This window comes from Mesoplodon mirus (genome assembly GCF_964341445.2).
Source record: "Mesoplodon mirus genome assembly, chromosome: X".
NCBI classification, from domain to species: Eukaryota; Metazoa; Chordata; class Mammalia; order Artiodactyla; family Ziphiidae; genus Mesoplodon; species Mesoplodon mirus.
Genome location: NC_138981.1, coordinates 14,588,033 through 14,602,775, shown reverse-complemented (window position 1 = coordinate 14,602,775; position 14,743 = coordinate 14,588,033). Strand labels below are relative to the sequence as shown.

The following is a 14,743-nucleotide window of genomic DNA, read 5'->3' as shown; positions in this document are numbered from 1 at the left end:
GGAAGCAGCTGCATAGCACAGGGAGATCAGCTCGGTGCTTTGTGACCACCTAGAGGGGTGGGATAAGGAGGGTGGGAGGGAGGGAGTTGCAAGAGGGAGGGGAAATGGGGATATATGTATATGTATAGCTGATTCAGTTTGTTATACAGCAGAAACTAATTCAACATTGTAAACAACATTGTAAAGCAATTATACTCCAGTAAAAATGTTAAAAAAATAAAGTTAGTCATTGCTAAGTAGTCAGATATCATTTGAAGATTTTTGCATATTAAAAATCATTATTGTTAAAAATATTACAAGAGTCTAAAATAGTTTTTAAATAACCTTTTTTTTACCATCTTGGTATAAATTCTCTATGTTCCCTTCCATTGATTAAATAATATTATAGTTATAATTGTGTATTTTTCTTTATTCAGCTAATAGCCTACATTTCTGGGTAGGATCCATAATCATACATAATCATACATCTATTGGCTGTGTAAAATTTCTTCAGATGTTTGCACCATGGTTTGCTGTTTATGCACTGCTTGTTAACAGTTTTAAATCTGTAAGCAGCAATGCAATGAACATCTTCACCTACGTAACATACTCCTGGGAAAAGTCCATAGCAGAATGAAAACGTGAAGCTGCAAGGGCCCCTAAACTCCTGCAGCTGTTGTAGCCCCACTTTGCAGTTGAGCAGCAGCAGAGGCCCATCTTTATGTAGCTCCATATCCTATCTACGGTGTTTTCACACCCACCATCTCTCCTAATGTTATGTTTATGACAAACCTACGGGACTGCCAGGACAGGTATTGTGATAGTTCCATGTTGTAGGTGAGGAAACTGAGGCTTGGGTAAATGATTTGTTTAAAGTCACAAAAACAGTCAGTGACAACTAAGGTTGGAACTGAGAACTCCTAATATTTCCAGCCTGGTTTTCTATCCATTCATTCTTCATTCAGCAGATGTTAGCTGTGCTTGCCAGTCTACACTGTTGTAGTATATGTTCATTCTCCTTAAGAATGCCATACTCACCAATAGCAATACTGACTGACATTAAGCCTTTAAAGGTCAAAGAAAATATCCATAGTGTCTGTTATATCCAGTTGCATATCCCCAAGGCTGACATAGGAGAAAAAACAAACTTGACTGGCCTTAAAGATGAAAGGAAGTTTTCTGTGTCACTAAAAAGTGATTCATTAAATATCTGCCAATTATACAAACTTAGTTTGACTGATATGGGCCTTATCTCCAAAGAAGTCTTGGTCAGCTCCAGAGACACTGGCTCCCAGAAGAGTTTGCTGAATCGCAGACACCTTCTGCTGCCCCTCTCCAGTTCCAGAACATTCTGAAAGTTTAGCTTCCCATACAGACTATGAAGCCAAGGCCCCCCCTACCCATTGGCTGCTGGGTCACATGTTGGCCTTTTTGGTTCCAAAATCATGCAACTTCATGTCTGCTTTATTGTTTGTGTCTTCTAATGAGCCTAATGTCAGGGCCTTGCCCATTGAAGGAGATCAATCAAGGGTCGTTGTCTTGAGTTGAACAGTTTTTAGCAAAGAGAAGGTCATTATTGTTTGTGTTTATACTTGGAACATAAAGAATAAAGACAAAAAACTTCACACATAATCTCACCCCATCTACTGTTAACATTTTAATGTATTTCTTCATTAAGATTATACCATATAAGTGGTTTATATATTTTACTTTTTCACTATTAAATTATTAAAAATATCAATAAAAATTCTTTATAAATCTAATTTATTTAGATTTTCCATTCCACAAAGGCATCATTATTTATTTAACCATTCTGGTGGTTGTTTCCACTTTTCCCTCTATTAAAAATCATTTTAGGGCTTCCCTGGTGGCGCAGTGGTTGAGAGTCCGCCTGCCAATGCAGGGGACACGGGTTCGAGCCCCTGTCTGGGAAGATCCCACATGCCGCGGAGTGGCTGGGCCCGTGAGCCATGGCTGCTGAGCTTGCGCGTCTGGGGCCTGTGCTCTGCAACGGGAGAGGCCACAACAGTGAGAGGCCCGCGTACCGCAAAAAAAAAAAAAAAATCATTTTACACGTTGTACACCTTAAATTTACACAATATATCAAATTATTTCAATTGAAAAATAATAATAATCATTTTAAACATAATCCTTCGACCTAATTTCTGAGAATTTCCTAGGTTAGTTCCCTGGAGACAGGATTACTGAGACAAAGAGTATAAATGCTGTGAAAGCTGTCCATACATGTTGCCAAATTGCCTTCCAGGACAGTTATGCCTTTGTACATATCCAACAGAAAGAATGCCGTGATTTTAATGCTAGAATTAAATGCTGGGGTTTTTTTTTTTTCCAGTCCTGGGATGCGAAGAGGATATTCAAGGAAGCTGAGAAGTTCTTTGTGTCTATTGGCCTTCCTAGTATGACTCAAGAATTCTGGGAAAACTCCATGCTAACTGAGCCAGGCGATGGCCGGAAAGTGGTCTGCCACCCCACAGCATGGGACCTGGGGAAGGGTGACTTCAGGTAGTGAGGCTGATGTTTACACAGCTGATACTAAAATGGGAGACAATGGAGGGATGAGGGTGAATTTGGATTCCTTCTCTGCTTCTCTGAGCACAGAAGAGATGAATGAATTTTCCTTGAACGAGGGCTGGGAGTCCATGAGAGCACATCTGGGCTTTCCAAGGAAAAGGGGATTGTCAGCTGGCCCTAACTTGAACCTTTAGACAGTTTGCCTCATCTGAGATGATATGCACCCATTAGAGTTGCATGGTCATGGGTATGGTGGTGCCCCCATTAGGAAAGGGTTGGTGCAAGATTTATGGAAGATGAATATGTGAGACAGGCATTGATCCCCACCTCCGTTTCCCTCTTCTGAGTGAGCTAGGACAGGTGAATAGATAAGCTGGTATGTGTCATTAAGAGAAACACAGAGAACACTCCATGGGAATTGGAAGATGAGTGACCACACCTGGAATAGGGGTTTGGCTCAGACAGGGCTTTTCAGGTGGCATTTGAGTTGGGCTTGGAAGACAAGAAGCGTTTGGACAGACAGAGCTGGGAGGGACACCGGGCTGGGAGAATAGCAGGATCAGATGCAGAGAGGCAGGACCAGTGTTGTGTACTGGAGTCAGCAGGTTAGGCTAGAATAAAGGGCATGTGAAGGAGGGTCTGTGTGAAATGGCAGAATGAGCACAGGCTTTCTAATCCCAGCTGTGTCACTTAGTGACTAGGCAACCTTGGGCAAGGTATTTAACCTTCTTGGGTTTCAGTTTCTTTATCTATAAAGTGGAATCATAATTCCCAGTTTGCAGGTTTGTGAGTGTCTTAGGTTGGGTTCCCTGGCTTGAGATGGAGATTCTTGTACACGTGTTTCACTGAGGGAGAGCTTGCAGGCAAAGGGGAGTGAGGGAAGCAGGATGGGGCAGGGGAAAGAGTTAAGTAAGGATGTGGTCTCTGCTAGAGACTTGGCCTCAGCCTGATCCCACGGGGCTCTCTGGAGCATGATTTGTACCACAGAGTTGGTCACATCTTGAGACAAGAGGACTGGCCTTTTGTACCCCATATTACTCAGTCATTGGCTGTGGACTGCCCCAGAGTACGGGGCCACATAACCTCCTGGTTGAGGTACCTCCCATTTAGCCAAAAACATTAAAGAAGGAAGCAGCTGTTGGCCAACAGCCAGGACTCAGACAACTGGGAGATGGGTGGATCTTTCTGGTAAAGCAGATCTAGGCAGGGCTCCAGCCGCATGCGCTAGAGTAGGGGTTGTCAATCCTTTCCTATAAAGGGTCAGATAGTAAATAGTTTCTTTAGGCTTTGCAGGTCTCTGTTGCAACTACTCATCTGTGCCCTTTGTGGCATGAAAGCAGCCATAGATAATACAGAAACAAATGGTTAGGGCTGTGTCCCAGTAAAGCCTGATCTATCACAACAGGTGGCCAGCTGCAGGCCATAGCTCACCGACTCCAGTACTAGGGTGAAGTTGAAAAATGAGTAAGTGTATGTAAGCTTCCTAGCACAGGATCTTACACACAGTAGATATTAACTATATAATAGCTATTCTTATAATTGTGCCAAAAGAGTATAGAGAAAAACCAAGTTAGAGAAGGAGGTCATATTGGGGTGTATAAAGGAGGTTGAGTTTATTCCTGAGCAGCGGGAGTCCTTAAAGGGTATTTATCAGGGGGATGACGTGGTGCTCAGAGTGGTGGGAAGACTGCTGAACCTACTGAATTATGAGCCCTACACTCATCTGCATGAAATTGCTCTTGGCAAGTTGAAAAGGACCAGCACCTAATTGCCAAATGCCATCCTTATACCATTGGGCCACAACAGCATGGGGCTGCGTTGAGGAGTTGTCTTTGAAGTGCTGTTGTTCACTGGTGTCTGCATCGTCATTCCTTCTGGACTTCTTTGACTTCTCTCTCTGTCTCCTTTTCCTCTCTCCACCCTGTACATCCTGGGACCTCCTGGGGCTTTGTCCTTGGCCCTCTTTTCTTGCCATCCTACACAGCTTCATGGGCCATCCCATCCACTCCCTGACTTACATGCTAATGATCCCCAAATATCAATTTCTAGTCCTTTCTCGTACGACTACTATGTCGTGGCTGTACCAAACTGCTGGCTATGTCCTGAATGCCACATTCTTTCCTCAAGCCATTGTCATTGAGCACCTCTAGGAATGTCAGTCTCTTGTCCCTCCCTGCCATTTGCCTGGCAAACCCCTGCAAGTTGATCAAGGTCCAGCTTGCTCATTGCATCCTGAGTTATGCCCTTCCTGGGGCTTCCAGAAGACTATGCCTCCATTTACTCATTGTTGTGCCCAAGGCCATGTCTACTGATCACTTGTAGAGTACTTGCCTCAGAGTTTTTGTAGTAGACGGCTCTGTTTATCTTCCTTTCTGTTAGTCTGTGATCAGGGGGACAAGATTCAGCCCTGCCCATCACTTTATATTGAGCACCTAGTGCAGTTTCTAGGACGTACAAGATAGGTCCTCAAGAATCATTGGTGAATAAATCTTGGAAAGGTGATCCATGCATGGAAACCCCATATAACTCTATTGTGATGATTAAATGAAATTCAGTGAGATTCATCTTAATCTTGCCCATTTTTGTTCAGGATCAAAATGTGCACAAAGGTGACGATGGATGACTTCCTGACAGCCCATCATGAGATGGGGCACATCCAGTATGACATGGCGTATGCCACACAGCCCTACCTGCTCAGAAATGGAGCTAATGAAGGTTTCCATGAAGCTGTTGGGGAAATCATGTCACTTTCTGCAGCTACACCTCACTATTTGAAAGCCCTTGGTCTTCTGCCACCTGATTTTTATGAAGACAGTGGTATGGACATTTTTTCATGGCCTGTTTTGGGTATTCTTTAGTCTGACGTGGGCAAAGATATTTATTGTCATGCATAGGATATATTTAATTTTTGCCATGTAAAATATGTTATTTATGGGTAACTGGAAATTGCTACTGGTTAAAAAAATTTTTTTAATATATAGTATAATATGCCAGCTTCTGGTTTTGTATCTTTGAAAAGGGCATAAGAGAGGTAACTAAGTGAATGGTCTTGGGACTCTAAGAAGCATCTAACAGAAGCTTTTTAAAAAGATGCTAAAACAGGCCCACAGAACTGAAATGGCTTATCCAAGGTTACCCAGCTAATTAGTGTCAGAGTTCTGACTGAATCCCCTGGTTCTAGGTAAAAACCAAAACAGTGGAGCTGGAACAGATTCTAAAAACCATTTTGCAGAGGAAGCAAACTGAAGACATGAGAGGGAAAATAATTAACCCAAGGTCAAGAAGCAACATGGCAGAACCGGAACCAGAGCCCTAATCTATAACTTTCCCCATAATATTATGCAAAGAAAAGTGTAACTTGAAATTTGGGACTTCTTAAGGAACAGGTGGTGGAATATCAAGATTGGAGTAGACTGAAACGTTTTGTTCATGTGGCTGAAGCATGAATTTGCCCCGTAACATCCCCTCAGATTCAGGCCATCCTTCAGCATCTTTGCCCGAGGCAGCCTGTGTCTTTGGATGCGTTGGACTTGATGGAACACAACAAATATTCACGAGATCCAGATTTTTCTGTGAGGATTCTTTCTTGTAAAAGGAGGACACTTAGAGCCAAATATGTTCTTCTTTCCTATGTATTTCTCTCCCCTCATTTTAGCAGTTTGGGACATAAACATCAGCTCTGCCTACTGGTACATTTAGTCGATGAGGTCAAGGTTATGAGCTCCATCCTTGTGTGGACAATTCACTTTGCCTTGACTTCTGGCTCCAGACCTTGATGATCTCACAAGGACCTGGGAGTAGGTCAGTGTAAAGCCATCATCATGTCTGAAAAAGTTACTGTGAGCACAGACCCATTGGGTAATAGACAATTAGCAGCATCCTCCCATGAAGGGAGCAACAGAGGAAAGGGGGTTCACAGTAACCACACCTGTTTCCTAATTTTAAAGTATCATTCTCAAGTCAATTAACAGACCATTATTAGTTTTATCATTTTTTAATATTCCTTGACAACAGGCAAAGATGGTTGAATCACTAACACAGTACTAGGCATGGTTAAACCACTGATTTGAAAAACTCCTGCTTCTTTCCTTGACTCTGGCCCTGATCTGTGAATGATGCTAAACAAAATAAGGTCCTTCATTCCTTCTCTCTCTCTCTCTCTCTCTCCTTCTCCCTCTCTTCCTTTCTTCTTCCAAAAATATGTATTGAGCATTTACTATGTGTAAAGCATTTTAAAAGACACTAAATTACTTTGGCGTGCCAAGTAGATAATATCCCTCTGCTTACATTCCAGTGAGCTTCATTTACACACTAGATATGAGCTCCACTGCCTTTTTACATCACTAATAAAGGATAAACGAAATAACATAATTTGCTAAAGCATTTTAAACTCAGGTAAGGAAGATGTCAGTAAATTTAAAGTACATTGTACTTCTGATTATCCAGTGGATGTTTTCCTCTAGGGAGGCTCGTTTTTGTTGTTTTTTCCCCTCCTTGGTTTACTGGCTTTTGGCCACATCTGTTTAATATTTGTTTATTTAGCAAAGACTCACAGAGGACATCATGTAGCAGACACCAGGCTAGGTATACAGTCTTGAATGAGAATTGACAGTCACTGCCTTCATGGAGCTTACAACAATAAACAGTGTGGGGCTTCCCTGGTGGCACAGTGGTTGGGAATCCGCCTGCCAGTGCAGGGGACATGGGTTCGAGCCCTGGTCCGGGAGGGTCCCACATGCTGCAGAGCAACGAAGCCCATGTGCCACAACTACTGAGCCTGCACTCTAGAGCCCATGAGCCACAACTACTGGAGCCTGTGAGCCACAACTACTGAAGCCTGCGAGCCTAGAGCCCATGCTCCGCGGCAAAGAGAAGCCACCGCAATGAGAAGCCTGCACACCGCAACTAGAGAAAGCCCGCATGCAGGAAAGAAGAGCCAACGCAGCCAAAAATAAATAAATTAAATAAATAAATTAAAAAAAAACAAAAACGATAAACAGTATGACTAGGAAAGTAGATAAAATATCCCTAATTAGCTCTGATAAGAAGTACTTAAGGAAGGCAACTGAAGCTAATAAAGAAAAAGGATTAGGGGTTCCTTGTGGATTTATTTAACCTGATCTATCCAAGGCTTCACCCTACTCCAAATCCCTCAGCTGAGAAAACGAATATATACATATTATTATGTCCACTGTCAATATTTCTCACGTGATCATCCTTATAGTAAGTATATCTTGAGGAATAGTATCTTGAGATTCGGAAATTATCTAATACAAAACATCCACTGTCACCCTCATCTTAATATTTATCCTTTCCCATTTTATTTTCAGTAACAGAAATAAACTTCCTGCTCAAACAAGCACTTACAATTGTTGGAACTCTACCATTTACTTACATGTTAGAAAAGTGGAGGTGGATGGTCTTCAAGGGTGAAATACCCAAAGAGCAGTGGATGCAGAAGTGGTGGGAGATGAAGTAAGTCAATGAATATGCAATCAGTAAAACATTTCCTCATGAATTTGCTGTTTATTTAAAAGCATTTGGTTGGCCTGTGTACACACACTCACATACACACACAGACATCATATACTTAGTACCAGTATCTGTATTTTATTGCCTGAGGGCTTCCTCTGGTCACTAGAACCCTCCTATGGAGAAAAGACTGAGGAAGTATGTGTGATGGGAATTGGTGGATAAGTACTTCAGCTCCCTCGCCCTCAGCGGGGAGAATTCTGGGGTGAGTGTTCTACGTGGGATCCTAGAGTTCCTCAGTGGGAATAGGCTCCGGTTACCCACTGTGGTGACTTGCTTGATAACACACCTTTTGGGGGCTGCTTTCCTTTTCCTGTCTCACTTCCTCACTCCTTTGCCTGTGTTTCCTGGGATCACGTCCCAGGACCTGGTCTCAGGGTCTGTTTGGGTGAGAACCCACCTAAGACAAGTAGCACTGGAGTTCTTAGAGAATTCTTCCTAGTCAGAATAACTGGGATTTCAGTGGCTAAATCTTGAAATCTAGTGATGTGGGGCTAAATATGTGAAAACGAGAGACAAGTGTATTCAGGCTAGGGAAATGCCATCACATACCACACACACACACCCCACATTAACTGCCTCCTTTCGATTTTTTAAGTCTCCATTTGGGAGCTTCCTCAGATAATGTTTCCTTGGCTCTGCCCCGCCCCCCAGCAGGGTCAAGTGACATAACTTCTCATGCTCTATCTTAAGTATTGAGGCACCCATTAAACTGTGATATTATTTCCGAAGTGATCAACTTATTCATTTTTATTTTTGCTTTTGTCCATTCTTTGAAACAAAAATATTTACCCCACATTTTAGGTAAAGCACTGGGGAATCCGATGCTGATCATTTCTGTTGTTCTCCTCGACTTCAAAGAACGTGTAGTCTATGGAGGAATGCAGGAAATGAAACCACTGCAACGTGTTGGGTTGTGATGGGAGAATGTGGGCATCCGTGAGCATCCAAGGGGTGATCCAAAACCCTGGCTGATAGGTCAGATGAGGAGAGGCATCCAAATTGAGCTTTGAGAAAGATGTGGGATTTAACCAGGGGTATGTAGAGGGGAAGGGAGAGAATTCCAAGCTAGTGAGAGCCTGCTGCATTTGGGCAACGGAGGGCGATTCCTTTCAATAGTTTCAGTGCTACCTCATTCATCAGCGTATCCCAAGTGCCTTGCACAGTGCCTGGCACATGCAAGTATGAAATAAATGATGAAAGTATTACAGAAGAAGATGGAAGGAAGTTAGGAAAGAAGGAATGAATGAACGAATGAATGAAGGAAGGAAAAAAAGAAAGCTTCTCACTATCTATTAGTCAGACTCCTGTCAATTATTTTTCTTTAATTTTCCTCTCGGTGGTGAAGATCTACCATTATAACATTCAGCCCCATATCCGTAAGTTGAAGTCAGTGCCGCTCTTCTGCCAAGATTCTCTCTGGTGACATAAACCCTCCTTGGGAGGGAGGAGGCAGCATCTGTAGTAGCTGTTGCTAGCATTTGAGTCTTACTGAAATTATGTCTATCGTGATCCCACAATCAGAAAGGATGGATGTATTCACTTTAAACAATGCCAAATACATGGTTTTCTTACCTTTTGTTTCTGATCGAATTAATTTTTGATGGCTTTTAGTTTATTTCCTAAGGTACATGGAATCAGACCCTTAAAATGATTCAGTAATGCATTAATTACTCTATGCATTCAGTGAATCCACATGAAGTCTTTTATTAGCATTGGCCATCGTGTCTGGCACTGGAACTGTAAAGATGACCAAAACACAGCCCCGCCCGCTAGGTGCTCGAGTCTCCAGGGCAAGAAGGAGCTGTATGTGAATAATTATAAAACGGAGAGAGAAATGGCAAAGGAGGTAGAGCTGGAGAAGGCCAAGGGAGCTGGAGGGCTCACTGTGCTGGCAGGTGGTTGGGATCAGGGGCAGGCCTCACCGAGGAGGGGACATTTGAGCTAGCCTTGAAGAGTCAGTGAGATTTCAATTTTAGAAAATTCCGCCTACCAGGAACCCATAAAATGTAGTGCCAGAGAGGAATTATTAGGACTTTCACTGTATGTTTTTGGCCACACAATGCACTTTATTAAATCAGTATTTTGAAGGTACAGCTATTTTCCAATGCTGTAGACTGGCTGAATTAAAAAAATAAAGAGATGACTACATGACGCACTTTATTCTGTAGTTCTTTACACTGTTTCAATTTCACCTGACAACCAGTTTCAGTCGAAATGCCATTGGCTGATGACACTGCACTAATGGCACCATCCATACTTTCTCACAACGACTGACCCAGAGCTAACGTACCTTCTTTTTTCCCCAAAGGCGAGAGATAGTCGGGGTGGTGGAGCCTCTGCCCCATGATGAAACATACTGTGACCCCGCGTGTCTGTTCCACGTTGCTGAAGATTACTCATTCATCCGGTAAATGACAGTTTTCTTCTGTCTCCCTTCTAGGATTTGTGGACAGAGTGACAACTCTAATTTCTTTTTCTATCTCCATTCACCTGCCCCTTAGATCCTCAAAACAGATGATCAGTTTCAATTCGATTTAACTCAACACGATGTATTGAGTTAAATAAAACTTACATGAGATCTTTTCTCCCACCATCAGGGAATCTATAGTATCCTTGGGAGAAATAAAAATATATTTTTGTTTGTCTTCTTGTTACTGACAGAGTGCAGGGTGATTGTAATAGAGTATTTTTATTTATTTATTTATTTATTTAGAGTGACTAATATGGGGTTGTTTTTTGAATTTTATTTTATTTTTTTATACAGCAGGTTCTTATTAGTCTTCCATTTTATGCACATCAATTTTGTTCATCTTCTCAAAGAACCAGCTTTTAGTTTTATTGATCTTTGCTATTGTTTTCTTTGTTTCTATTTCATTTATTTCTGCTCTGATCTTTATGATTTCTTTCCTCCTGCTAACTTTGGGGTTTTTTGGTTCTTCTTTCCCTACACCTTTAGGTGTAAGGTTAGGTTGTTTATTTGAGATTTTTCTTGTTTCTTGAGGTAGACTTGTATAGCTATAAACTTCCTTCTAAGAACTGCTTTTGCTGCATCCCATAGGTTTTGGATCGTTGTGTTTTCACTGTCATTTGTCCCTAGGTATTTTTTGATTTCTTCTTTGATTTCTTCAGTGATCTCTTGGTTATTTAGTAAGGTATTGTTTCGCCTCCATGTGTTTGTGTTTTTTACATTTTTTCCCTTTAATTCATTTCTAATCCCATAGTGTTGTGGTCGGAAAAGATGCTTGATATGATTTCAATTTTCTTAAATTTACTGAGGCTTGATTTGTGACCCAAGATGTGATCTATCCCGGAGAATGTTCCGTGTGCACTTGACAAGAAAGTGTAATCTGCTGTTTTTGGATGGAATGTCCTATAAATATCAATTAAATCTATGTGGTCTATTGTGTCATTTAAAGCTTCTGTTTCCTTATTAGTTTTCTGTTTGGATGATCTGTCCATTGCTGTAAGTGAGGTGTTAAAGTCTCCCACTATTATTGTGTTACTGTCGATTTCCTCTTTTATAGCTGTTAGCAGTTGCCTTATGTATTGAGGTGTTCCTATGTTGGGGGCATATATATTTATAATTGTTGTATCTTCTTCTTGGACTGATCCCTTGATCATTATGTAGTGTCCTTCCTTGTGTCTTGTAACATTCTTTATTTTAAAGTCTATTTTATCTGATATGAGTATTGCTACTCCAGCTTTCTTTTGATTTCCATTTGCATGGAATATCTTTTTCCATCCCCTCACTTTCAGTCTGAATGTGTCCCCAGGTCTGAAGACGGTCTCTTGTAGACAGCATATATATGGGTCTTGTTTTTGTATCCATTCAGCAAGCCTGTGTCTTTTGGTTGGAGCATTTGATCCATTCATGTTTAAGGTAATTATCGATATGTATGTTCCTATTACCATTTTCTTAATTGTTATGGGTTTGTTTTTCTAGGTCCTTTTCTTCTTTTGTGTTTCCCACTTAGAGAAGTTCCTTTAGCATTTGTTATAGAGCTGGTTTGATGGTGCTGAATTCTCTTAGCTTTTGCTTGTCTGTAAAGCTTTTGATTTCTCCATCAAATCTGAATGAGATCCTTGCCAAGTAGAGTAATCTTAGTTGTAGGTTCTTCCCTTTCATCACTTTACATATATCATGCCACTCCCTTCTGGCTTGTAGAATTTCTGTTGAGAAATCAGCTGTTAAACTTATGGGAGTTCCCTTGTATGTTATTTGTCATTTTTCCCTTGCTGCTTTTAATAATTTTTGTCTGTCTTTAATTTTTGTCAATTTTGATTACTATTGACTCGGCATGTTTTTCCTCTGGTTTATCCTGCCTGGGACTCTCTGCTCTTCCTGGACTTGCGTGGCTATTTCCTTTCCCATGTTAGGGAAGTTTTCGACTATAATCTCTTCAAATATTTTCTTGGGTCCTTTCTCTCTCTCTTCTCCTTCTGGGACCTCTATAATGCGAATGTTGTTGCGTTTAATGTTGTCCCAGAGGTCTCTTAGGCTGTTTTCATTTCTTTTCATTTTTTTTTCTTTATTCTGTTCCGCAGCAGTGAATTCCACCGTTCTGTCTTCCAGGTCACTTATCCGTTCTTCTGCCTCAGTTATTCTGCTATCGATTCCTTCTCGTGCAGTTTTCATTTCAGTTATTGTATTGTTCATCTCTGTTTGTTTGTTCTTTAATTCTTCTAGGTCTTTGTTAAACATTTCTTGCATCTTCTCGATCTTTGCCTCCATTCTTTTTCCGAGGTCCTGGATCATCTTCATTATCATTATTCTGAATTCTTTTCCTGGAAGGTTTCCTATCTCCACTTCATTTAGTTGTTTTTCTGGGGTTTTATCTTGTTCTTTCATCTGGTACATAGCCCTCTGCCTTTTCATCTTGTCTGTCTTTCTGTGAATGTGGTTTTTGTTCCACAGGTTGCAGGATTGTAGTTCTTCTTGCTTCTGCTGTCTGCCCTCTGGTGGATGAGGCTATCTAAGAGGCTTGTGGAAGTTTCCTGATGGGAGGGACTGGTGGTGGGTAGAGCTGGGTGCTGCTCTGGTGGGCAGAGCTCAGTAAAACTTTAATCCGCTTGTCTGGTGATGGGTGGGGCTGGGTTCCCTCCCTGTTGGTGGTTTGGCCTGAGGCAACCCAACCCTGGAGCCTACCCGGGGTCTTTGGTGGGGCTAATGGCGGACACTGGGAGGGCTCACGCCAAGGAGTACTTCCCAGAACTTCTGCTGCCAGTGTCCTTGTCCTCACGCTGAGCCACAGCCACCCCCTGCCTCTGCAGGAGACCCTCCAACACTAGCGGCTAGGTCTGGTTCAGTCTCCTGTGGGGTCACTGCTCCTTCCCCTGGGTCCCAATGCATACACTACTTTGTGTGTGCCCTCCAAAAGTGGAGTCTCTGTTTCCTCCAGTCCTGTCGAAATCCCGCTAGCCTTCAAAGTCTGATTCTCTGGGAATTCCCCGTCCCGTTTTCAGACCCCCAGGCTGGGAAGCCTGACGTGTGGCTCAGAACCCTCTCTCCAGTGGGTGGACTTCTGTGGTATAAGTGTTCTCCAGTTTGTGAGTCACCCACGCAGCAGTTACGGGATTTGATTTTACTGTGATTGTTCCCGTCCTACCGTCTCATTGTGGCTTCTCCTTTGTCTTTGGATGTGGGGTATCTTTTCTGGTGAGTTTCAGTGTCTTCCTGTCGATGATTGTTCAGCAGTTAGCTGTGATTCCGGTGCTCTTGCAAGAGGGAGTGAGCGCACGTCCTTCTACTCTGCCATCTTGAACCTGCAGGCCGACTAATATCTGTAATAGAGCATTTTTAACTTGAAGTCCCAAAACCTATGTTCTTCCCCTCTTAGCTCCAGATCTTGAATTTGTTGAGTCTCAGTTTCTTTCTTTCTTTTTTATTTACTTATTTAATTGGTTATGCCGGGTCTTAGTTGTGGCATGCGGGATCTTTAGTTGCGGCATGCGAACTCTTAGTTGCGGCATGTGGGATCTAGTTCCCTGACCAGGGATCGAACCTGAGCCCCGTGCATTGGGAGCACGGACCCTTAGCCACTGGACCACCAGCTAAGCCCCGAGCCTCAGTTTCTTTACTTGTAAAGTGGAAATAATATTGTTGATCTGCCATAGGTGTCGATTGGCATCATTTATGTGAAAGGGCTATAAATCTGTAAAACGCAATACAAATGTGAGCTAACATTTAACAAACTAATACTGCCTTTTTATCAGCTGATACACGAATGCAAGTATGATGAGTCTGTAGGGTTCACGTTTGGGTCTTTCTGGAGGGAAAAGAGGTTTAACTGGTACTTCTTTGGTTACTAGGGCTTCAACATTTAAATATATGCCCCAGTCTTTGATTCTACCACAGAAACTAAACACAGGACAACTTTTTTTCTTTACCTCTTTTACAGATATTACACAAGGACCATTTATCAATTCCAGTTTCATGAAGCCCTTTGTCAAACAGCTAAACATGAAGGTCCCCTGTACAAATGTGATATCTCAAATTCCACCGAAGCTGGGCAGAGGCTGCTGTAAGAGATGCTTCAAAATACTGAACCTCTCATTCCTATTTAATGTTACTCATTTCCATGCCTAGGTTTGAATTTGATTTCTTTGTTCTAAAAAGAAAATTGGGGGCCTCAAAATGTTCTCATCCACAAATTAAATGTTTGTTTCGTGGTCACACAGGAACCTGGACCGTGTGATG

The 14,743-nt window shown here is 42.0% G+C and overlaps 1 protein-coding gene across 1 annotated transcript in view; it reads left to right on the top strand.

The window, feature by feature from the left end:
- ACE2 (angiotensin converting enzyme 2) overlaps positions 1–14,743 on the top strand; it is a 46,037-nt gene that overhangs the window by 20,356 nt on the left and 10,938 nt on the right. The window contains exons 8-12 of the mRNA XM_082609382.1: positions 2,251–2,502; positions 5,102–5,328; positions 7,842–7,986; positions 10,355–10,453; positions 14,445–14,567. Coding sequence (XP_082465508.1) covers positions 2,251–2,502; positions 5,102–5,328; positions 7,842–7,986; positions 10,355–10,453; positions 14,445–14,567 — 846 coding nt within the window. The remainder of the gene's footprint in view (positions 1–2,250; positions 2,503–5,101; positions 5,329–7,841; positions 7,987–10,354; positions 10,454–14,444; positions 14,568–14,743) is intronic.